This window comes from Heteronotia binoei, chromosome 7, assembly GCF_032191835.1.
Source record: "Heteronotia binoei isolate CCM8104 ecotype False Entrance Well chromosome 7, APGP_CSIRO_Hbin_v1, whole genome shotgun sequence".
NCBI lineage: Eukaryota > Metazoa > Chordata > Lepidosauria > Squamata > Gekkonidae > Heteronotia > Heteronotia binoei.
The window spans coordinates 58,018,866-58,042,353 of record NC_083229.1 but is presented as its reverse complement, the minus strand read 5'-3'; the positions used below and the strand labels follow the sequence as shown (position 1 = coordinate 58,042,353).

Here is a 23,488-nt window from a genome sequence, read left to right as displayed (position 1 = left end):
TCAAGAAACCAGACGAGATGACCGTGGGGTAAAAAGCTGCTCTGTCGGGCCAGGAGCGGTGCTTTATTTTATATCCTTGTAAGCCAGGCGTTGGCTCAGGTAATGATTGATACCCTTTACAACAGTGCCATGGCAGGGCAAAGTACAATGCATACGAAGCAGTTTCGGTTGGGGCCCTGCAGGGTACAGGTAGCACAGGCAAGTCACGTGGTTTGCCAGCGTGATGTCTGATACTTGTTCCTGTACCCCTACATCTCCCCCTTTTTGTTTTTAAGCTGATGATAAGCATAATACAATGCACGCCGTTGCCATGTTTCCTTAGAACGTGTACACATTTGCAGCAAATTAGGAAGGCACTGAATACAACAACAGGCAATGATTAAAAGAACAACAATTACAATTATGGCACAAATCAATTGTCGGAGCCAAGTAGGGTCTGGGAGCAGGGAGGTTAGCCAAGCGAAAGGGTCCCAATCAGGACGGAGTGCATTATCCGCAATGAGGTTGTGCAAGTGCTTCAACTCTTCCTCGATGGTCCGGTTGAAGTCTTGAAACCGTACCTCACAGGCTGCTGGCCCAACAATCTTGCAAAACCCTCCTTGGCGTGCCAACAGATAGTCCAGGGCAAGCCGGTGCTGCAACTGTATTTGGTGCAGACTGAAGATTTCCTTCTGTAGGTCACGAATAATGGAGGTAGTTGCATTAATGGATTGTTCTAGACGGCAGGTGAGTCCAATGATGGAAGCGCGGTTCTCCTGTGCTACTATGTTAGAATAGCCGCCTAAGGTGAAAATGCCTGTGAAACTTGCAGCGGCTGCCCGCCCCGTACCCCAGAAGAACCATAAATTGGGGTCTTTTATGATCCACCCACTACAAGTGGACCCGGGGGTAAAGGTTGAAACATTTGGAAACAAGAATGGAAAAGTGACATGAAGCATGTCCCAAGTAGAATTCATGAGGGAAATATTAACATTATAAGAAGAATTACAGTTCATGTTATTACCGCCTCCCACCCAGAATCGATCACTACAATGAGTCTGATTCTTGCGACTAAGCCAATGTTTGTTCCCATCAGCAAGTCCCTTCCACTTGGAAAAGGCGTTGTTTGTAGCGCCGCAGCAAAAGCACAGTCCTGGTAAGGCATATTGGTAATGAAACATGCGAAAGCGAGTAGCATTAACATCGTCCTCCAATGGGTTGGTAAACATATAGGAGCGGTTTAAATCCTGCAATTGGGCTAATACTATTTCTGGAGCTTGAAAGGGGGTGGGCAGGAAAGACATAGAGGAAACAGACATGGGGGGTTCATATACAAGTGTAACATTAGTACCATGATGCCAAAACATATACGCAGCGTGTCGAACCCACAAATTCTGAGGAGGAGACTGATTAACTGATTAACGAGTTCTGCATTGACTGGAACCAACAACACACAATAAAAAGGTTTGTGCTCAGAGCATGTCACAGGAAACAGCGGAGGGGGATTCTCCCCCTTTCTGTTTTTCAAGAACAGCCAGGGCAGCTTTCAAGGTACGGTTGGCACGCGCCACAATAGCTTGACCTGTGGAATTAAAGGGAATACCGTAGAGATGCCGAACGTGCCAGTGGCCACGAAATGCAGCAAAGGCGGAGCTACAGGAAGCAGGGCCATTGTCTGTTTTGAGGGTGGCAGGACGACCCATAACAGCCATGGCGCGGACAAAATGAGAAATAACCCGTTTCACGCTCTCCCCTCGTTGATAAGCTTCTCATACTGGGGTTGGAAGAGGATCTTCTGCCATGGACCTATTGGGTATGTGAAAGTCCTAGGGGAGGGTGAACTAAAGAGCCTGCCCACCCCCCCTAGCACCCAATGAAATGTGTCTGTATGGTTGCCAAAAGGGAATTCTTCCTGTAACCCAGCATAGAATTGGCAACGGTGCTGTCCTGCCGGTATCACCGATGGTCCATACAGCAACAGGGGGCTTGAGGAAAAAAAACCAAAAAGGAACCAAAAACATTCACACATGACAACATGGAGAGGACTCCGTACCAGTGTAGGGAGCAGTGAAAGCAGATCAAAAATGCATACATTCAACCATGAAGAAAGGAGTCTTAAAAAGTTATTAGTGAAGTGTCTTCCTGGCCAGAGTATGGTGACCAGTGAGCTTTTACGTCACAAGCTTACATATGTCATGTTAGGGGCCTGCATCGGGCAGGTTTGCCTAGTACACTAAGCATTCAGGACTTCAGGAGGCTTCTTCCTTGTCAAGGGAGGAAAGTAACATACACAATACAGAAAACACAACCCAAAATATTCTTTGTTGCAACATAAAACTTAAAATAAAACATTGTGCACAATCCAGGAAAATGACCATAGTTTGGGGCGTCCCCCATATGATGAAAATAGTTCCATAAAAAAGAGACAAAAGAAAACCTTTGCTATAGCCTTGGAATATAATAAATTGTCAAAACAATATAAAAACTTCAAAAACAAAAACTGAGGCCTCAATAGAACAATGCTAGCTAGCTTTATATGATAGGTGAGCTAGATCAGAGAAATTAAAAACCTGGACATAAGTGAGGTGATCAGGTCCCACTAAATCCAGTGTTTCTCTGGGCTAGGTCAGCTAAAATGATCTCACATGTGAGCACAGATTTCAACAAAAACTTAACAAAACCAGAATTCTGAAAAGGAACATAATGGTTACACATACATAAAACAATTTTTAACAGGACTATCAACAATCTTTAGAACTACTGAGCAGGCATTAGACTTGATGTGCAGGTCCAGATTCCCTGCACATCTATATTGAAAGAAAAGATGAGCAAACTTAACAAAACGGTTACAAAATCCTAGAAATCAAATCATGGTTAATACCTTGATAGACACACTAAAACAATGCATAAAAAGAGAAAAGATGTGTCAAGGCATCTGTAGGACCAAGATTAAAATGCTGAGTTGTTGCAAGGACAAGTCAAAAGAAAGACTAGAAGCACGAAAGCATATCCCTTTAAGAAGAGACCTTTTATGGAGTAAAAGGTAGAACTAGGATGATGGCACAATGCTCCAGGTGTAAGGCTTGTGCCAGAGAATGAGTTTCCTCTGTGCATACACAGAGTGCAAAGAATGTGTTGCTGGAAGGCAACATGCTGTCAGAAATACCAAGGAGACCAAAAGTGGAGCATAATACAACAAGACTTAAATTGAAGGGCCTTTATTGAGGCAAAAATAACACAAAAGGACATTTAGTAGCAAGAAGAAAATCATGATCAGAAATGAACCCTGAGGGATCTACATTAAGAATCTAACAGGTTATGGCTCATTTCCTTGAGAACATGGAAAATAGAAAAGGGTGTTCACTCAGAAAAGTCTGACTCTAACAAGATATACTGAGCCCACAAGGTGGGGCCTTTTAAGAACATGTGGATACCTCTTTCCACAGGCAGACTGGATTAAACAACAATTAAAACTCAAGCTGCACCAAATAGCTAGAAAGGGGAAGATTGATCATAGATGGAACATAACTACAAATGACATGCAGAGGGCAAATGAAGATATCAATAGTTGAAATACATTTGAGGAATCCAGATTTCTAATGGAGACCAAGAACTTTCAGGAATTCTGCCAAAAAACAAGAGTATGAGGTCTGGAAGCTGAAGAGCCTGAGAAAGCCAAGTAAGCGTTACAGCAGAAGGCTTGGCCATCACTCATCAAGAATGAGGCTCGCCTTCAATTGGGTGAGTAAATCTCGACCCCACAGATTCAAGCCCAGTGGAACTACTACTGGCCGGATGTACCCAAGGAGCACTTTAGTACTTGTATGTTTGACAGAAAGAGAACGCTGGCTCTGTCGGGCGGTCCTAGTCCCACCAACACCATGCACCGCTGGACTAGCGTCTAGAGGCCACTCAGCGGGCCACTGAGCGGAATCTATGACTGAGACGTCAGCTCCAGTGTCTAAAAGGCCTTCAAAGGGTTTTCCGTTGATCAAGTAAGTTCGCACAGGCTTGGAGGCAAGAATATCCTGGTGCACCAGGGCGATCTGAAAAACAGAAGAAGAAGAAAAACCACCCTCGCGCCCCCTTATGGGGAGCGCATGAACAACAGGAGTATCAGAAGGAAACGAAAAAGGGAGTTGGCTCCATGCCTGCACAAGGAGTGGCACCCCTGGGGGAGGGGCCTCCTCGCAGGCAGGGATGATGAACACTCCTTGCTCCCCCATTTCCTGTAAGGGTAAGATCAACACTGCCTCAGCAGGAAATTCAGAGGGCAGAAGGACGGGCAAGGTGACTACCTCTCCTGGCAAGGGTTGCTTAACAGCAGACGCAGTCACCAAGGTCCAGAGGAGCGACTCTCCCTTTGGGCTTGGGCTAGGAGAGGGCCCGCCTAAGAGTTTTTTTGCTCCGTATTGCTTGATGGGACAGAGCGGCATTGATTGGCCCAATGATATCCTTTACCACATTTTGGGCACTTCTTGGAAGGCCTGTTAGCTGCAGTACCTCCTTGCACAGTACGGGAGCGACACTGAGCTTTGTAGTGGCCGGGTTTCCCACATTGGAAACAATTGCCAGTGGGTTTCTTGGGTCGCCCCCCACCTCGGAGGGCAGCTGCCAGTAAGGCCATCTCGTGCTGCTTAGACCCAACCTCTGCACACGCGGTTAGCATGTCAGCCAATGTATACCCAGGGCGGCTTATAACTGAACTTAGCACCCGCTTGCAATCAGTGTTAGCATTTTCATAGCCTAATTTAGCCAGCAGTTCGCTCTGCGCCTCGATGTTGTCGAGCTGCTGCTGAATAGCCTCTCGGGCTCGAGCCAAGGAGCATTCTAAGGGACTGAGAAGGATGGCGGGAGAGGACTGGGGCACTGGGAGGACTGAGCCCAGCGGCTCACTGGGAGACACAACCGTCTGGGGGGCTCCCGCGGGAGCTGAGACCCCTGGCCAAGGGGCCAGGGCCGGGTAGAGATGAGGAGGGGGTTCACCCGACGTCTCAGGGGGCTTACCGAGGATGTTATCAGCCGGAGTGAACTGGCAAATAGCATGATGAATCCGCTGCCAGGTTATGAGCAGAGACATAGGAGCACGGGGTTCCTGCTTTAATTCCGCTCCGATTTTCCCCCAGTCACTGGGCTTCATGGAACCACATTGTGGATACCATGGACACTGGCAGTCTATCTCCCGCAGGAGCTCAAGGATCTCTTTCCCTGACGGACATCTGTCTGGCTGCTGTGACTGACATAATTTCCTTAGTTCATCTGCATGCACTACCTGTTCCTTAGACAACGTTTCCCCCATACTCACCTGAAATTGGTGCACCGTGAAGACCGAAGGGTCGGGTGAGCAGGAGCCGGGAGCTGATCACGTCGGGGTCACCAGCTGTAGGAGTCAAGGAGCCGTGGGAGTCAAGATACTGTGGGAGTCAAGAAACCAGACGAGATGACCGTGGGGTAAAAAGCTGCTCTGTCGGGCCAGGAGCGGTGCTTTATTTTATATCCTTGTAAGCCAGGCGTTGGCTCAGGTAATGATTGATACCCTTTACAACAGTGCCATGGCAGGGCAAAGTACAATGCATACGAAGCAGTTTCGGTTGGGGCCCTGCAGGGTACAGGTAGCACAGGCAAGTCACGTGGTTTGCCAGCGTGATGTCTGATACTTGTTCCTGTACCCCTACACAAGGAGGTGGAACTTTCAGAAGGAGGAGGTGGAACTCTCAGAAAGCTGCACTCCTTTGAACTCCCACTGAATCCAAGGCCTGGGATGGGCGGAGAAGAAAAATCTTTGTAGTATGTAGATAGATGCAATGTATTTTCAAAAAAATATGCACTGTTGAAACATGACTAATGTCCACAATTAATATGCATGAGCATAATAACGAGTTCAATGTTCTAAATTCTGTAAAGTTTTAACCCAGTGTTCAGTGTTCTAAATACTGTAAAGATTAACTGAATGTTCAGATATGTTGCTGGCCTTATAATGACTGTATGAGACTGTGTCTCTCTTGAGTTGCCAACCTCCAAGTGCGACAAAGAGATCTCTTTGGAATTATAACTGATCTCCAGGCAAAAGAGAAGTTTACCTGGAGGAAAAGGCTGCTTTGGAGGAGGATGGACTCTATGGAACTATAGCCCCTTCCCAGGTTCCACCTTCAAAATCTGCAGGAATTCCCAATCTGGACCTGGCAACTCAAAAATTGTGATCTAGGGTTGGACCCAGACAACTTTTTTTCACTGGTTCTCACTCCCCTTCCCTCCCTCTCGGCTTATGTAATAAAGAGCCTGTGTGCTTTTGGTAGAAGAAAGCAGACAGGCAAGGAAGATTGTGAGTTCTGGGGATGGTGTACACTAGTCATCTATTAGGAAGTAAACTGTAGAGTTTCACAAAGAAAACATGGAACTAAACCTGTTTAGTGTGACTTTAGCTGGACCAGAATGTTGCTCTATATCTGCCATGAGAGTACTTTATCATAAAGTAGTGCAGACATGACTTCACCAGTACATGAATCACAAGGAGTCCTGGGTTAATCTGCTTTTTAAAAGGAATCATACTATTAACACATTTTATATTTGTGCCATTAAATGTAGTGCAGTTGGGCATTTGCAAACAAATTCTGTGGAAGAATCAAAGTGCACATTTAACCACAGTGATGAGATTCTAAAAGCGTGACTTTACTGTGACTCCTCTTTAAAAACCAACTTATGTTTGATGAGCATGTATATTCCAAGGGAAACAATAAAAATTTCCAAGCTCAATAAAGTCTTTAACAAAAGCTTAGCTCCGTCGAATAATACAACAGCAGGACATCTATTGGCTATCAAAAGAAAATAGTGTAAGTGGCTTGGAGGGTCTTTGGGATGTCAGATTAATTACCAAATGTACAACAGGCTTAGTCATTAGGGGAAGTCAACCATGAACAGGGCTGGTGAGAGACAGTGGAAAAAAATGGCAGGCCTGAGTTTGAACAGAGAATACAAAAAGGATTTAAAATATATATTTATGTGTTTAATTATTTGGGTCACCACTCCTGTGCACCCTAAAGTATATGTAGACTATTCAACATGGCATCACTCATTGACCATGAATCCAAACAGCAAATATTTAATTCAGCTACCAGACAGAAGGAGCAGTGTGCTCTATGGCTGGGCAGGGGGGAGGGAGTGTAAAAAGGGCAACCTTCTATTTCCGTGGGGATTGTTTCTTCTTCTCTTAGCCAGAATGTTCTACCAGTCTCATAGAAAGAGTTCCAACAAACTTCTGTGCATTTCCTCAAAATATTAGTCACACATAATGTGCCAGCCTCCAGGAAAGACCTGCCAGTCTCCCAGAATTACAGCTCATCTCCAGACTACAGAAATCAGTTCCCCTGGAGAAAACAGATCCATTTGGGAGTGGACTTTGTGGCCCCGTGGCACAGAGTGGTAAAGCTGCAGTACTGCAGTCGGAGCCCTCTGTTCACGACCTGAGTTTGATCCCAGCAGAAGCTGGTTCAGGTAGCTGGCTCCAGGTTAACTCAGCCTTCCATCCTTCTGAGGCTGGTAAAATGAGTACCCAGTTTGCTGGGGGGAAAGTGTAGATGACTGGGGAAGGCAGTGGCAAACCACCCAGTAAAAAGCCTGCTGTGAAAACATTGTGAAAGCAATGTCACCCCAGAGTCGAAAGCGACTGGTGCTTGCACAGGGGACTACCTTTACCTTTTTTTGTGGCATTAGATCCCTGTGAGGTTTCTGTCTTCCACAGGCTCCATCCTCAAATCTCCATGGGTTTGCCAACCTGGCTCGCAACACTATCTCCCCCCCCCCTTGCCCACCTATGGGCCAAGGGGGGACCTGGCAACCTCAGTCACACAGACTGAGAAACACAGAGAACTGTATATATGTAGGGCCAACATGAAATTCTTGAAGGAAACGTTTGGAAGGTTTAAGTGTTAGAAGAATAAAATTTAGAAGGTGTATGCCTTTTAAAAAACAAAGCAGAGAAGGAAGGTTTTGAAAATAGCTGTATTAAATGAAATACACATATTTCAGATATAGGTTTTATATTATACAGTCACCTACACACAAAGTAGTAATATTTTTGCCCAGTTTTACTCCTTTACTCTTGAGAGTTCCTCATGAGCACATAGAACTGCAATCAGGTGCTGAGCTGAGTTCACATTAAAATATTGCTTTTGTGAGGTAAACCGCCATAGGGATGTACTACAGAGATAATGTGGTATAGTGGTTCATGGTCATTGCCCTTGTGCAGTCCCACATGGGTTCTGTGCTTGTGCAGGTCTGCCTTCAGGGAAAAATTTTCTCTAGCTCGTGGACATGTGGACAGAGCTCCACAGACAATATCCAATCAGCTTGCTTCCCGCCAAAATGGGCTCTTAAGTACTCAGGAGCTCCACACACACCCCTTAGTTCTTCTTTCGCCACCTTTAGGGAAAGACCTCTGTTTGCTCTCTGATCATACTGAGGTAATGGCTACTCCGAAAATGGTTGGTTTCAGTGCACAGCAAGTATGACCAAAACTGACAAACATGATTTATGTTTCATTTGCCTCATACCGTGCGGGCTTGTGTGATTATGTCAAAAATTCACCAACAAAACTAGGTTGGATAGATGAGCGTAACTCAGAGCACCCCTCTGGGAAAAGGTACTCATACCGGCAGACCCGACTCCACCTACATCCCAAGCTGATTTACCTCCTCCTAGAACAGCATCGGTACGTTCCGACCGTTCCCTGCCAGCTCCTGGCCAGGAACCCAGACCTCAGCCGCCAGTGGTACCAACCTGTTCTGGCTCCAAGCCCCCACCTAAAAAACATAAAGACAAAACAAAGCACAAGTCAAGCAGCTCCTGGTCTAGTCACCGATTGAAGGAGGCAGAGGGCACTCCACCTCCTCCTCGAATGCCACAAAGGGATCCTTCACCATCCTGGCGGTCCCCTCAGCAAACACCTTCACCAATAATACTTTCACCAAGACAGTTTCCATATCCCTCGCGTCAACCAAGACCCCTGTAATTCCTGTGGGAAAAGCACCCAGCTGATGCATGGCTAGATAGGGATGATGCCTCATGAACTTCAGCACCGTTCCTGCCAACTGAGCCCTATCCAACTCAACAGTGGACACCCCACCGCTCGTCCATTGAATGTACAAGGGACGCAGCTTCTATTATAGACTCTCCAGGGGAGGGACCATCAACTTTGCTGGTAGGACATGCCGAGTTAGACTCTCCCTCTGAAGACCTTCATTTATCATACAATCAAATGACCCAAATGTTTCAGGCACTTGACCTTCCAGTTCCACTGCTGGAAACAAAGCCGAAGGGTAAAATTATGAGTAAACTTTACCCTGAAACACTGCAGCTCATGGCTTTTCCCCTCATCAAGGAAATCACAGACTTTGCACAGGAACTCTGGAAGAAACCTGCTTCCCTGGCAGCCACTTCATGCAGGGCTGATAATCAGTATCAGGTACACCCCAAAAACTGTGCCTACTTATTCGCCCACCCCATCCCCCCCTTCATTAATTGCTGAGGAGATGCAAGGTAGATATAGGTCTGGATTGCAATCAACTCCAGTGGATAAAGAGGGAAAAAAGATTGATGTATTAGCAAGAAAAGCCTATGCTGTGGCAGCTTTAAATCTAAAAATAGCAAACTGTCAAGCTATTATGGCTGCTTATTCCCTCTTCCTGCAGGATAAACTGCAGCCTTTATTACACCTTTTACCAGATCAAGATAGAGCAATGGCTAAGATCTTGCATACAGAAGCCACGAAACTGGCAAAGCAGCAGCTAAATGCCAGCAAGCACTCTGCTGATTCTTCCACCTGAGGCTTAGCTTTCACCATAGTGCTAAGATGGCATGCTTGGATGTGATCCACGGTGTTACCTCAGAACACCCGAAACCACATAAAAGACTTGCCTTTTGAAGGGGAGTCGCTCTTTTCCACTTCGACCAATGAATTCCTCAGAGAAAAGCGCAAGGATCAACAGACAGCCAGATCGTATGGCGTTTCTCAACCCCAACAGAATCAATACAAACTGTGATACTAGTATCGCCCATCGTATTCCTATTCCAGATACCAACCTTACTAGCAGAGACCACCAGCACCGTTCCAGTATCCTCCTAATACAGCACACCAACTTCAGCCTCAGCAACAGCATAGAGGTAACTGGGGGAGAGCCACTCAGGGCCAACAGTCACAACAGCAACGTTGCCGCCCACAACCTCCCAAGCCACTCTTCTGACTCTCACAGCCCACAACGATACTTTCATTTGTATGAAGGCTTGTTACCATATTTAGTGAAATGGCAACACATTACCACTGATTGTTGGGTAGTCTGTTGTAACTGAAGGGTATAGTACTAAGTTTGTGCAGTTACCACTTGTAGCTTTACCTTATTATTCAACTGTTTCACCGGCTGTTATGGTTCAAGATGCATTACAAGAATTGTTGCTCAAGGGAGCAGTAGTTGAAGTGCCACCCACAACAAATTTATTGGGATTTTATTCCCCATTTTTTTGTGGCACCAAAAAGTGATGGTGGGGTTCACCCCATTTTAGATTTAAGGCAGTTAAATTTGTTTCTGCATATAAGAAAATTTAAAATGATTTCACTTAATAAAGTGTCTGACTTTCTTTATAGGGAAACTGGTTTGCCACCATTGATTTGAAAGATGCATACTTCCATGTACCCATATTTCCTGCCCACCACAAATACCTGAGATTTATACTGGGCACATCGGTATATGAGTACTTACCTACCCTTTGGGTTAGCAACTGCACCTGGGGTATTTACAAAATTTGTAACAGTAATCATAGCTCATTTGAGATTTTTCCGTATCTGGATGGCTGGCTTTTTGTGGCAAGATTGAAACAACAGATGTCACAACAAATTCAATACGCATTAAAATGCTGCACCATGTTAGGACTGCAAATCAATTGACACAAATCCTATCTAACTCCAACCCACAAGGTATCTTTCATTGGAGCTGACATAGATTCTGAAAGAGGCAGAATGTTCCTTCCAGAAAACAGGAAGCAAAAGATTCGGGCCATGGTTCAGAATTTTCTCACCATAAGGCGACACTCAGCTCATAGCATTCAAGTATTACTCGGGCTCATTGCCTCATCAGTCTTTGTAGTGCCATTTGCATATTTACACATGAGAACAAAACTGGTTTGTTTGATCATTTAAACTTCAGAACCACTGCAGTGCAAAATTATTATCCCTACCTAGATATGTGCAGCACAGCTTATGTTGGTGGTTAAACATTGCAAATTTGAGTTTCAGAATGCCATTTGGTGTTTTTAAACCAGATATTACAATAACAACAGATGCCTCCCTCACTGGATGGGGAGCACATGTCAGCACCAACACAGTCCATGGACTCTGGACGTCCTACGAGCACACCTTGCACATTAATGTCTTAGAACTGAAGGCCCTTAATCATTTCACAGATATCTTGCAGGGCCGGAAAGTGCTGAGACTGACCAACAATGCCACTGCCTTGTATTATGTGAACAAGCAGGGCGATACAACTTCTCTTATGATCTGCAAACAAGCAATCCAGATCTGGTGCTGGCCAATTTCACATCAGGCCATTTTACAGGCCACACACATTGCAGGTCAATTGAACAGCCTAGCGGATGCCCTCAGTCGCTTAAGCAACAACCCATACAACTGGTCCCTAGATTGGACAATTTTCCAAGACCTTTGCAACAAATGGGGATGCCCCACAATAGATTTAAAATTGCCCTGATTCTGTACCCGGGAAGGTTGGGATCCAGAATCATTAGGCAATGCCTTCCACATCCCATGGCAGGGGGAGTTCCTGTATGCTTTCCCCCCAATCCCTCTACTGAGGCAGACTGTAGAAATCTCACTGAAAGGGTACCATGTATCCTCATCGCTCTGTTCTGGCGGAGATAAGTGTGGTTCCCAGCATTTCTGCAAAGGTGCCAAGGAGTTTACAGACACTTACCTGCCACCGTCGTTCTACATTCCGGAAGGCAACTTACCCAATCTTCACTGGCTGCAGCTGACCACATGGTACTTTCCTCCAGACAATATGCATCCACAAGATATTCCATCACACAGGTCCTAATAAATGCCTGCAAGTCATTGAGACGTTCTTACCTTTTCAAGTTACCACCAGACGTCCACCCAGCCAGCACTCCATTATCTACAATACTTACCTTTCTTTGGCATTTAAAATCTTCCAGATTAGCATTTGATTTTCTCATATCCAATAGCGAAAGCATTTTTAAAGGGTCTCCAAAATACATTCCCCTCAACAGTACCACCAACACACAGTGGTCCTTAACGGTAGTACTAGAGGTATTAACCTCATTCTCATTCAAACCACTGCACTCAGTACATCTACATTACTTAACTTTAAAAGTAGTATTCCTAGTAGCAGTTACCTCAGCTAGACAGGTAGAGATAGTAGCTTTATGAGCAGATGTTCCTTTTTTGCAAGTCTTTGCAGATAGAGTCGAGCTCACACCAAGCATAAGCTTTATACCAAAGGTAGTTTCCAAGTTTCATTTGGCACAAAGGGTTGTATTGCCAGTGTTTCACCCCAATCCTGTCACACCCGAACAAAAAGGGTTACACACACTTGATGTGAAAAGAGCTCTCCTCTTTTATTTAGCTCGAACACAACAATTCAGAAACACACCTAGATTATTTCTTTCCTATGCAGGCCCCAATAAAGGAAAAGCGGCCATGTCACAAACCATCTCTCGTTGGATTGTCTCCATGATACGAGCAGCATATGAAGCTAGGAATTTACCAATCCCACAAAATATTGGAGCTCACTCTACCAGAGTTATAGTATTCACCACTGCTTTTAGAGCAGGTGTCCCTCTACACGATATATGTAGAGCGGCAACATGGGCTACTGCGGATACATTTGCAGCCCATTACAGAGTGGATTTACCACCTTACAGGGACACACTGGTGGGAAGTGCAGTCATGTGCTTCATACAGAAGTTTACTACTCATCCCACCACCAACAGCTGTAAAGCTTGGTAGTCTCCCATGTGAGACTGCACATGGGCAATGACCATGAACAGTTATAGCGTTGCGATGTAACGGTAGTTTATGGAATTTCTCTTGTGCAGGCACACATCCCACCCACCTGCCCCACGAGCAGTTACAGCTAATACTTGGCAAACTTATACAAGACCTACGGCAGGCATAGTTCAGCTAAGCTTCCCTACAAGATTTCTACATCCAAATGGTGGCTTAGTGGAACTAAGGAGGTGTGCGGAGCTCCCGGGTATTTAACAGCCCATTTTGGTGGTAAGCGGGCTGATTGGATATTGTCCGTGGACCCACATGTCCATGAGATAGAGAAAAATTTTCTCCAAAGGCAGGCCTGTGCAAGTGCAGAACCCATGTGTGCTTGCACAAGAGCAATTCCATGAACTACGGTTACATCGCAACGCTGAGTTAGTGTTGATTTTGGATGAGATGCTAGGATGTTATTTAACATCTACATGCGCCCCCTTGCCCAGATTGCCCTGAGGTATGGGCTTGGGTGCCATCAATATGCAGATGACACCCAGCTCTATCTGCTAATGGATGGCCGGCCTGACTGCGTCCCAGGGAATCTGGACCTGGCACTGCAGGCTGTGGCAGGTTGGCTTAGGCTGAGTGGGCTGAAGTTGAACCCGACGAAGACAGAGGTCCTTTGCATGGGTCACAGCACTCTGGGAGGAGAAATTCCTCTCCCAGTTTTTGACGGTGTGCTGCTGAAAGCGGCGCATCGAGTCAGGAGCTTGGGAGTGTTATTGGAGCCTTCAATGGAGGCCCAAATAGCAGCCACTGCCAAGTCGGAGTTTTTTCATCTGAAGTGGGCAAGGCAGTTGGCTCCCTTCCTAGAGCGTCGGGACCTAGCAACAGTGATCCATGCAACGGTCACCTCAAGATTGGATTACTGTAATGCCCTCTACATGGGGCTGCCTCTGTGCCGAACCTGGAAGCTGCAGCTGGTGCAGAACGTGGCGGCTAGGCTGTTATTAGGGCTCCCGAAATGGGAGCACATACAGCCGGGGCTGTGCAGACTGCACTGGCTGCCAGTTGTATACCAGGTTCGTTACAAAGTGCTGGTTATCACCTTTAAAGCCCTATATGGTTGAGGACCTGGCTACCTGAAGGAACGTCTCTCCCCATATGAACCCCAGAGAGCACTGAGGTCAGCTGGGAAGAACCAGCTGACTATCCCCGGGCCGAAGGAGGCAAAATTAAAGAACACCCGTACATGAGGCTTCTCCATTGCAGCTCCACACCTATGGAACCAGCTCTCGGAAGAAGTGCGGGCCCTGCAGAGCCTTGAACAGTTAATAATAATAATACATTTTATTTATATCCCGCCCTCCCCACCGAAGCAGGCTCAGTTCCGCAGGGCCTGCAAAACCTTCCTTTTTAAGATGGCCTTTACCTGACTGAATGACTGATGATTCGCCTTAAGTGATTCCGCCGTAGTATTTACACCTAATAGAGTAGCACTAGGAATGTTAATTTTAATTGGAATGTTTTTAAGTGAATGTGATTTTAAAACCTGTTGTATAATTTATTGTATGGATTGAGATGTTGTTAGCCTCCCTGAGCCTGCTCTGGCGGGGAGGGCGGGATATAAATAAAATATTATTATTATTATTATTATTATTATTATTATTATTATTATTATTATTATTATTATTATTATTATTATTATTATGATGATGATCCAACCTCCACTTAGCTGTAAATTTCACTGGATGTTTCTGGACTATTCTGGATTAACTAAAGGAGTGTTTTATGCATAAAATGGAGAAATTTTCTACAAGGAACGCAGAATAGAAATGTGATAGATTTCCGTGATGCTAATGATATATTTTGGATCTATCAAAATATGAAATACTAGAAGAAAGAGAAACACAATATAACACCTCAAGGTTTATGCTTCAAAGAAAAGGATCCACAGACTATTTATTTCCCTGAGAGTAGGCCCGGCGCTAGGGTTTCTGCCGCCCGAGGCAGAACCCTGTGCCGGCGCCCCCTGCCAGTACTAATTACACACCATGATGACATCATCCAGAAGTGATGTCATTGTGGCGGGGCACCGCCTGCATAGCAGCCCTGTCCCACTTTATAACAAGCTGAGCAAGGACTGTGGGGGCATTGCTCCAAGCGAAGAAACAATGCCCCCCCCCGCAGCCCCCGCAGAGCTCATTATAAAGTGAAACAGGGCTGCTGGGTGCCTTCCCCTGCCCAACGTGCTCCGAGTTCGAAGCATGCTGGGCAGAGAAAGCTGTGTTCTTCCTGGGCTTTTAGGGATCAGGGGCACTTTCCTGAAAGCCCAAAAAGAACACTCGTGCCTTCCTCTGCCCAGCGTGCTTCAAATTCAGAGCACGCTGAGCAGGGGAAGCCGCACTCTTTCTGCCCTTTCAAGGATTGGGAAAGCGCCCCTGATCTCTGAAAGCCCGGAAAGAGCACTTGCGCCTTCCCCTGCCCAGCATGCTCCGAACTCGGAGCACACTGGGCTGGGGAAGCCGCATTCTTTCTCTGCTGCGAGGGATCCGGGGAGCTCCTCCAACCCCTCTGAGCTGAGAAAGGCTCAGGGACGGCACGAGTGGGGAGGGGGCGTCTACCCCCCACCCGCACCTGTGGGAGCCAGCACCCCAGGCTGTTGCCTAGTTCACTGACTCCCACATTCCGGCTCTGCTTGAGGGCCCTGGATTCACAGTGAAGGGTATGGTTGGTACAATGCGGGTGGGTGGGATAGCTTGTCATTTATTGGTTTAATTGTATGGGTTTTTAATTTCATGCCATTTGGTTTCAAATTATATGATGCAAACTAGATATGGCTAAAAATGGCCTAGAAATTTACTAAATTGTTACCTATTAAATAAAACATAGGTTTATCTCTTTTTCTCCATACAACATTTAGTATATCATTTCTTTTTTTAGGGACAGAAAGTGCAGCTTTAAGGAAAACAGACTATGCTTTTGAGGTAAGCTTAGGGTCAAACTGCATGATGTGTTTTTTAAACAAGTCTAGTATGGGTATTCTGTAAACGTACAACTGCAAAATGGGGCAAATAATGCCACTCTAGCAGTTTGGAGTCAGGAAAACAGCATCAGGAGAAGTAAAGCTCCTTCTCCTCTCATACTGCAGTCCCAAGCCAAATCAGACCACTGTTCAGTCAGTCAGTCACATTTTATTTGTATCCTGCCCTCCCCAACCAAAGCGGCTCAGGGTGGCTAACAGCAAAAACTCAATAAATACAATATACAATAAATAACAAATAATTACAGTTAATTAAAATCTGTTACAATCACTAAAAACATTAATACTTTGTGTTACAATCACTGTTGTGCTTTAAAAAGCAGTTCCCCACAGCAGTTGTGTGACTGTGGAGAAATCAAGAGTCCCTGATGTTGGGGGATTTCTATTGTACCCCCAACAATATAAAACACCAAAATCAAAACCTGCAGTTACCACAACAACCTGCAGTTATCAGAAGGCTAATACATTCTCACTAATGTTAAGACCTCATAGATAAACTTTATCTGACTCCAGGCTTCTCAAAGGAAAAACAGTTTATTAGACTCCAAATTTCTTTTTAGACAGAAGGCAAACAGTTTAGATACCATTAGTACATATCAGTTTCTTCTTTAGACAGAAGGCTTCAGATATATGGATAGAAAGGCAGAACAGAAAAACAGTTTAAATAGAGCATTAAGCATAAAATACAATAAAGCAATATAATAAAGTCCCCAACAGGGACTTCCTCTATTAGTTACATTTTCCCATTTACAATCAAAGTTCCATGTCTTAGTAGATGCTATGCTCTAGATTCTAAGTCTGAGTGTGTTCTCTATGTTTGAGATCTCAAACCAAAGGTGGTTTAAATCAGCGAAGGCTGTTTTCTCTCTTAGGCTGTTCAGCAGAAGAAACTGTCTCTGGAGAGCAGTCCAAGATTCTAAGTCCCAATTAATGTGCATAATCTGACACAGAGGGAGTCTCTAGCCACCCCCTGGTCCAGATCAGCAGTGTGAGCGGAAAAATCCACAGTTTATATAGGCATTAATGACCTCACACACCCGGCTACATGTGTAATTCAGTTGTGTTTCTGATGTCACCAATTTTGCAGCCAAATGGAAATAATAAACAATAATGGCTGGGAACACTTCAGGCAACCGGTTCCCTAAATCTAGTTGCTGGGTTCATGCCAATGGCTGCCATAGTCGTTGAACTTGTACTCAGTTACCCCATCTGGCCCTCCATAGAGGCTCCATGATGCTGAGAGACTGAAACCTCTGGTGGCCAAATGCTATAACTGCATCCAAAAATCATAGAGAAATATAGAAGCTTCTAAGGTGTTTGAAGAGCTTAGTGCTCATTTCATAAGAGCATGGCAACTTTCATAAAGAGTTCTTATAGCCAATTTCATAAAGAGTATGTTTAAGAGTATGTTTAAAATCATAAAGAGTATAGTTAGGATCATAAAGAAGGCCAACCCAAAATAAATTCCGCAACATCTGCCTTGCTAAAAAGCACGTAGTTTAGTCCTTAATTAATTAGTACATATGCAAAACCGTATTTTGTTCATTTAAAGCCATTATTTATTGAGTGTAAAACATATTAAGTGTTTATAAAGGTTACTGTTGTAATCCTACCTTCATATAGTTGCTTTTCCAAACTGCATTATTTTGTAATATCTGCAGATGGCTGTTTCCAATATCCGATATGGAGAGGGGGTTACTAAAGAAGTCGGAATGGTAAGCTGATATTTTACATCTTTCTTGTACATTTTGTTTCTTTGATGTTTTTAAAAAAATGGATAATTTCAGTGATTTTGTGCAAAGATGCAGACATTGTACTGTAAAATCTTAGAACTTGTTTTTAGGGCTTAAGATGAGACCATGCAAACCACTGTGCACCTGCTGCTTAGCAACTCAGATGTTTTGCTGAAACATCTTTTCTGAAAGTGGGTATGGCTACTGTAAAGCAAGACTTGTTATTGGCTGCCCTCATTCAAATTAAATGGGTTTCTTCTGCAATAGCAACCACCACCACTGTAGGATCTGGAGGTAAGTTCTTAGACTTCCTATAGGCAGTGTGTGGTGCTGTTCACCTTCAGGCCTTCGCTCCCCCAACTTCACTTTCTACCCCCTCCACCCTCTCTTGGGCTTTCTTTAATTTCTTTTTATTCCCCTTCTGTGATTCTTTTGTGAAGCAAGGAGACAGGCGTCATGTGTGGTGCCTCCTCCTGCAACAGCCATTTGAAGTTTGGCTCTGCCTTTTGTGGTAGCCATTTTGGGATGGCACTAACCACCCCTTCTCAGATGGCTGCAGGCTCAAAAGGTAGTGGACCCTCTAGGCAGTCTGGCTAAAATTTTTCAAGGTTTGATATTTAGCGTTTTGTTATTTAAGTACTCGCATTGTTTAGATTGGTTTAGGATTTTGACTTCTTATCTTTTTTTTTTTTTACAATTTAAATTTTTATTAAAGAAGTTTAAATACAGTTCCAGTAAAATAAACACACCCCAACATGGGGTTTCTTATCTTTTTTAACTAATTTTTTTCACTAGGACCTGCAGAATATGGGTGTCAGAAAAGTCTGTGTGATGACTGATAAAAACCTCTGTCAGCTGCCTCCCATGAAAGCAGTCTTGGATTCCCTGACAAAAAATGAGATAACCTTCAAGATATATGACAATGTAAGAGTGGAACCAACAGATCAGAGGTACTGGTGCTTTGAAACATTTGTGTCAACCAGCTCTTGCCAAGTAGATCTCTATTTACATGATCACTTTGCATGAGCTACTGATGTTTGCATTGGTCAGAAATCAACATCATCTTACCTACCTTTTGTTTCAGTAGTAATTTTAATACACTGATATTTTGAGGTACATAAGTTCCCTAGTACAAGTTCTAAACAGCTGAAGTCCACTATAAGAAACAGACTCCTTCCTACAGTGCTGTACTAGGCAGAATTATACTCTTCCTAAGCCCACTTATTTCAGTGGTTTTACAAGGATGTTACTCTGTATGGAATTGCACTGAGTCTCTCAACAACACAGATCCAATTATTTCCTTCCTACAATCAAAAGACCTCTTCCAGTGATCTTTCTTTGTTGCAGGATGACTTCTCACTTAGCACAAGGTAGTTATTGAATCCAAGCCAGTTATTCTGACCTTTTGATTATACTATTTGCTTTGTGGTTCTTCTACAACTGTACCATCTGTTGTAGTTTCAGGGAGTAGCCATTTTGATCTGCAGTAGAAGGGCTAGATTTGTGTCCAGTAGCACCTTAGAGACCAGCATGATTTTCAGGCTATGAGATACCTTCATCTCTAACATGCTACTATGACTGTATACTTGTTGACTTTCTTGTCTGACTTCTGAAAGTTCAGTAGAAGGTTGTCTCTTAGTTGTCAGAAGTAAATTTAGATTGGTAGAGTATAAAGAGTAAATGAAAAATATACTCTGATTATTCCTTAATCATGAAAACTATAATCTGATTATTCCTTAAAGTTTTATTCTTATTAGATATTATGTATCTTAGTACAGTAGATAGTGAATATGATCATAAGAGGTGGACACTGCAATGAGAATATTTCCTGTACAGTTTTCCTACAAGCTGTGTATGCCACATTTCTGAAGAATGGATCCAGAATGCAGTTTGTAGTGAAGCAAGACGTATATGCTAACCTTTATACTTATTAGCTGCAGTATGCTTCCCCAGCCTTCTTGAATAGTAGGTTCCCACTGCCTCTTCACTAAAGGTTGCTTTTTAAAAGTGCTTATTTCTTTATTTGATTTGTTAGCTGCCTTTCAAAAATGCAAAGCAACGTACAACAGATAAAATTTGACAGCCATAAAACCATTGAAATGGTGTTTAAATTTCAATAATTAAAAGATGAAAAGATAAAGGTATTCTTCTGAGAGTGGAAGTATAAAATATTTACCTTTTTACCTTTAAAAACTCAGACAACAGATTTAAAGTCATTTCAGTTAAAAGTCCTGAAACACAGAAAGGTTTTCATGCCTCAGCACAATTCTTGTTGCAGTAGGATCCAAATAGGGTTGCCAGTAGGGGATTCCCCAGTTTGGAGGCCCTTCCCCCTCTTCAGGATCATCAGAAAGTGGGGGGTGGGGTGTCTGCTGGGCACTCCCTTATGGAGACTGATTCCCATATGGAATGGAGAATTGATCCATGGGTATCTGGGGCTCTGGGGGATTGTTTTTGGAGGTAGAGGCACCAAATTTTCAGCATAGCATCTGGTGCCTCTCCTCAAAACACCCTCCACTTTTCAAAAAAATTGGACCAGAGGGTCTAATTCTATGAGCCCCCCAAAAAGGTGCCCCTATCCTTCATTATTTCCAAAGGAGAGAAGGCATTTAAAAGGTATATGGTGTCTTTAAATGTGATGGCCAGAACTCCCTTTGGAATTCAGTTATGCTTGTCACACCCTCCACCCCCAATGTCTCCTGGCTCCACCGCCAAAGTCCCCAGATATTTCTTGAATTGGACTTGGCAACCCTAGGTCCAAAGGCTTCCAGAGCTCTGGGGCAACCACAGAAAAGGCCCAGCTACATGGGGAGGCCAGTAGATATCCTGATCAGAGAATCTTGAGGGGAATTAGCTGTAGTAAAACTCAGCAAATCTATCTGTACAGTTTCATGTTTTCAGTTAAAGAACAGGATATAGACCCATCCAAGAGTTCATGAGTTTTTCTGCTAGTTTGTGATCTACATTTGGTCATGTTTTCACAGATATCAAGGTTTAGGAATCACCAATGCAAGTGATTCCTAGCTGTACTTGTAATGTCTGAACTGCTAGCTCTGTTTTTCTCTTTTAGTTTTTGAGAATGTTATGACATGCTGTGAATTGTTGGGTGGAGCAGGATAAATCTTCAAATAAATCAAAAGATATTTTTCTTTCCAAGCTTCTCGGATGCCATTGAGTTCGCTAAAAAAGGAGAGTTTGATTCCTACGTTGCTGTAGGAGGTGGTTCCGTAATAGACACTTGTAAATGTGCTGATCTCTACGCATCCAGCCCTGGGTCTGAGTTCTTAGATTATGTCAATGCTCCCCTTGGAAAAGGGAAACCTGTTAAAGTCACTCTCAAGCCATTGATTGCAGGTAAAGAAGTACATTTTAAAATTTTGCTTGTAAAGCACATTTGTGTGGTAGTTTTTAATTTTAAAATGTCATATAGGCAGGCCTATTGCTAACTTGCCTTGTTGGGAGACTGATTGGGAACTTCCTACATGATGCTCCAAGTAAGCCCTTAGTGAGTTTAATAATAAAACAATTTCACACAAATTGCCCTCTGCCATAGAGATGATAGGTTAGACCCCACAGATCTGACCTGTAATGGTGGTGGTGCTTTCCCTCAACTCAAGAAGTCTTCTGCTATTTAATTTACTTCTTTTATACTCTACAATTCTCATCAGTGGGGACCAAAAGTGGCTCTTTTCCTCCACTTTATCCTCATAACAACCCTGGAAGTGAAGTAGGTTAGGCTGAGAGAGTGTAATTGACCCAAAGTCACCCAGCAAATTTACATGAGAGCAGGGGTTCAAATCTGGGTCTCCCAAGATCCTAGTCTGACACTTTAACCATTACACTATACTGATCCCAAAAGACAGAAAAGGCTTTTCTACTACAGGCCTTTTGAATCAGGGAAGACTTCTCGTACAGAAGAAAGCACCATCTCTAGTGGAATAGATTCATAGAATTCAACTATAAGAGAGTCCATTAAACCAAGCATGTGGTCTTCATGTTGAGGCTGACTTATACTGTTGTGTATGTTAAAAACATCCATTCTTTTTTGAAGTTCCTACAACAGCTGGAACTGGAAGTGAAACCACTGGAGTTGCTATTTTTGATTACAAAGAACTAAAAGTAAAAACTGGTAAGGATTTTATATTGCATCTTGGTTCTGTTCCAGGGGTGTGGCATATTATTTTCTCTTATGTTCAGTACTTCCATTTCCCCCCCACATTCATCAATAGATCTCTCAAGAAGAAGTGTCTTCTCAGATGTTTTATAACAGTTAAATATAAGTTTGATGCTGGAACTGCAGTTGAAAGGAGAACAAAAACAGAAACTGAGTTGTTGAGAACTTTGCATAGCCTAATCTTTTGTTTGAGTTTTGAATAAACTCAGAGCTTCTTCATGCTTGACTCATTTGCTACTTATAATAATAATAATAATAATAAATTTTATTTCTACCCCGCCCTCCCCGCAAAGCGGCTCAGGGCGGCTAACAGTAAATAATATATTAACATAAATAGTAAAACATTAGATTAACAATTAAAATTACACATAAAAACCCGTTAATTCAATTAAAATACTTAATTTACATTACATTATATATATCTGGCAGTAATAGCTGTTCTGGCGCTGGTTCTGCCAGTTTAAATGGTGTTAAAGATGGTGGTTCTTCGTTCATTGCAACTCAGCAGTCCGTATCATTATAGGCGCGTCTAAAAAGGGCAGTCTTGCAGGCCCTGCGGAACTGGTCGAGGTTCCGCAGGGCCCGCACCTCCTCCGGGAGCTGGTTCCACAGTGCAGGTGCCGCAACTGAAAAGGCTCGCACCCTGGTGCTTTGGAGCCTGGCCTCTCTCGGCCCAGGGATGGTCATTTTGTTTTTACTTGCTGACCTCAGTGCCCTCTGGGGTTCATACAGGGAGAGACGGTCCCTTAGGTAGGCAGGTCCTCGGCCATATAGGGCTTTAAAGGTAATAACCAACACTTTGTACTGGACTCGGTAGATAACCGGCAGCCAGTGCAGTCCGCGCAGCCCCGGCTGTATGTGCTCCCATTTCGGGAGCCCCAGTAACAGCCTGGCCGCCGCATTCTGCACTAGCTGCAGCTTCCGAGTCCGGCACAGAGGTAGCCCCAAGTAGAGGGCATTACAGTACTTGAGTTCGACTTACATGTAGCAAATTTCATGTAGTACATATGTACCTTATAATACACACTATGAATATGTATGTGTCGAGGTTGCTGTGTGTACCTGATGCAGGTGTATGCCACCAGTTGGGGCTTCCCAGTTTGCTGCCACACTATTGCTTCAGGTGAAATTCTAAGTGAATTTGAAGTTTTCTCCTGACATGGAAAATATGAGGAATTTCAAGGAAGGCCAAAATATTTTAATAAAGCCAATGACATTTCTGAGGATGATATCATAAGATTCAGAACAGCTTGGAGATTTTTCCTTGGGCTAGGTATTGGAAGAATTTCAAGAGAAGCCAAAAGAGTTTTGAAAAGATCAGTGAGATTTCTTAAATGGGAGAGCGGGTGGACGTGTTCATAAATCTGTGTAGATTTATGACAAAGGAGACTTGAATGCATTTTACATCTATTAGACATGGTGAAATGTATGTGGGGTTTTAATTAGAGTATTATTAAGAACTAAGCATTTCTGTCAAAGAAGAAAAAGTCTTGTCCATGATATACAAGTCCTTAGGATAATTTTTTTTAAAAATTGGTAAATCTTTACTG

General features: G+C 43.8%; 1 protein-coding gene across 2 annotated transcripts in view; it reads left to right on the top strand.

Annotated features, from left to right (window-relative positions):
- ADHFE1 (alcohol dehydrogenase iron containing 1) overlaps window positions 1-23,488 on the top strand; it is a 48,895-nt gene that overhangs the window by 6,008 nt on the left and 19,399 nt on the right. Inside the window, exons 3-7 of one of the 2 annotated variants that reach the window (XM_060243681.1) lie at window positions 15,932-15,975; window positions 17,693-17,746; window positions 18,560-18,714; window positions 20,922-21,118; window positions 21,816-21,893. In XM_060243681.1, coding sequence (XP_060099664.1) covers window positions 15,932-15,975; window positions 17,693-17,746; window positions 18,560-18,714; window positions 20,922-21,118; window positions 21,816-21,893 — 528 coding nt within the window. The remainder of the gene's footprint in view (window positions 1-15,931; window positions 15,976-17,692; window positions 17,747-18,559; window positions 18,715-20,921; window positions 21,119-21,815; window positions 21,894-23,488) is intronic. The other variant, XM_060243682.1, reaches the window with a different exon arrangement.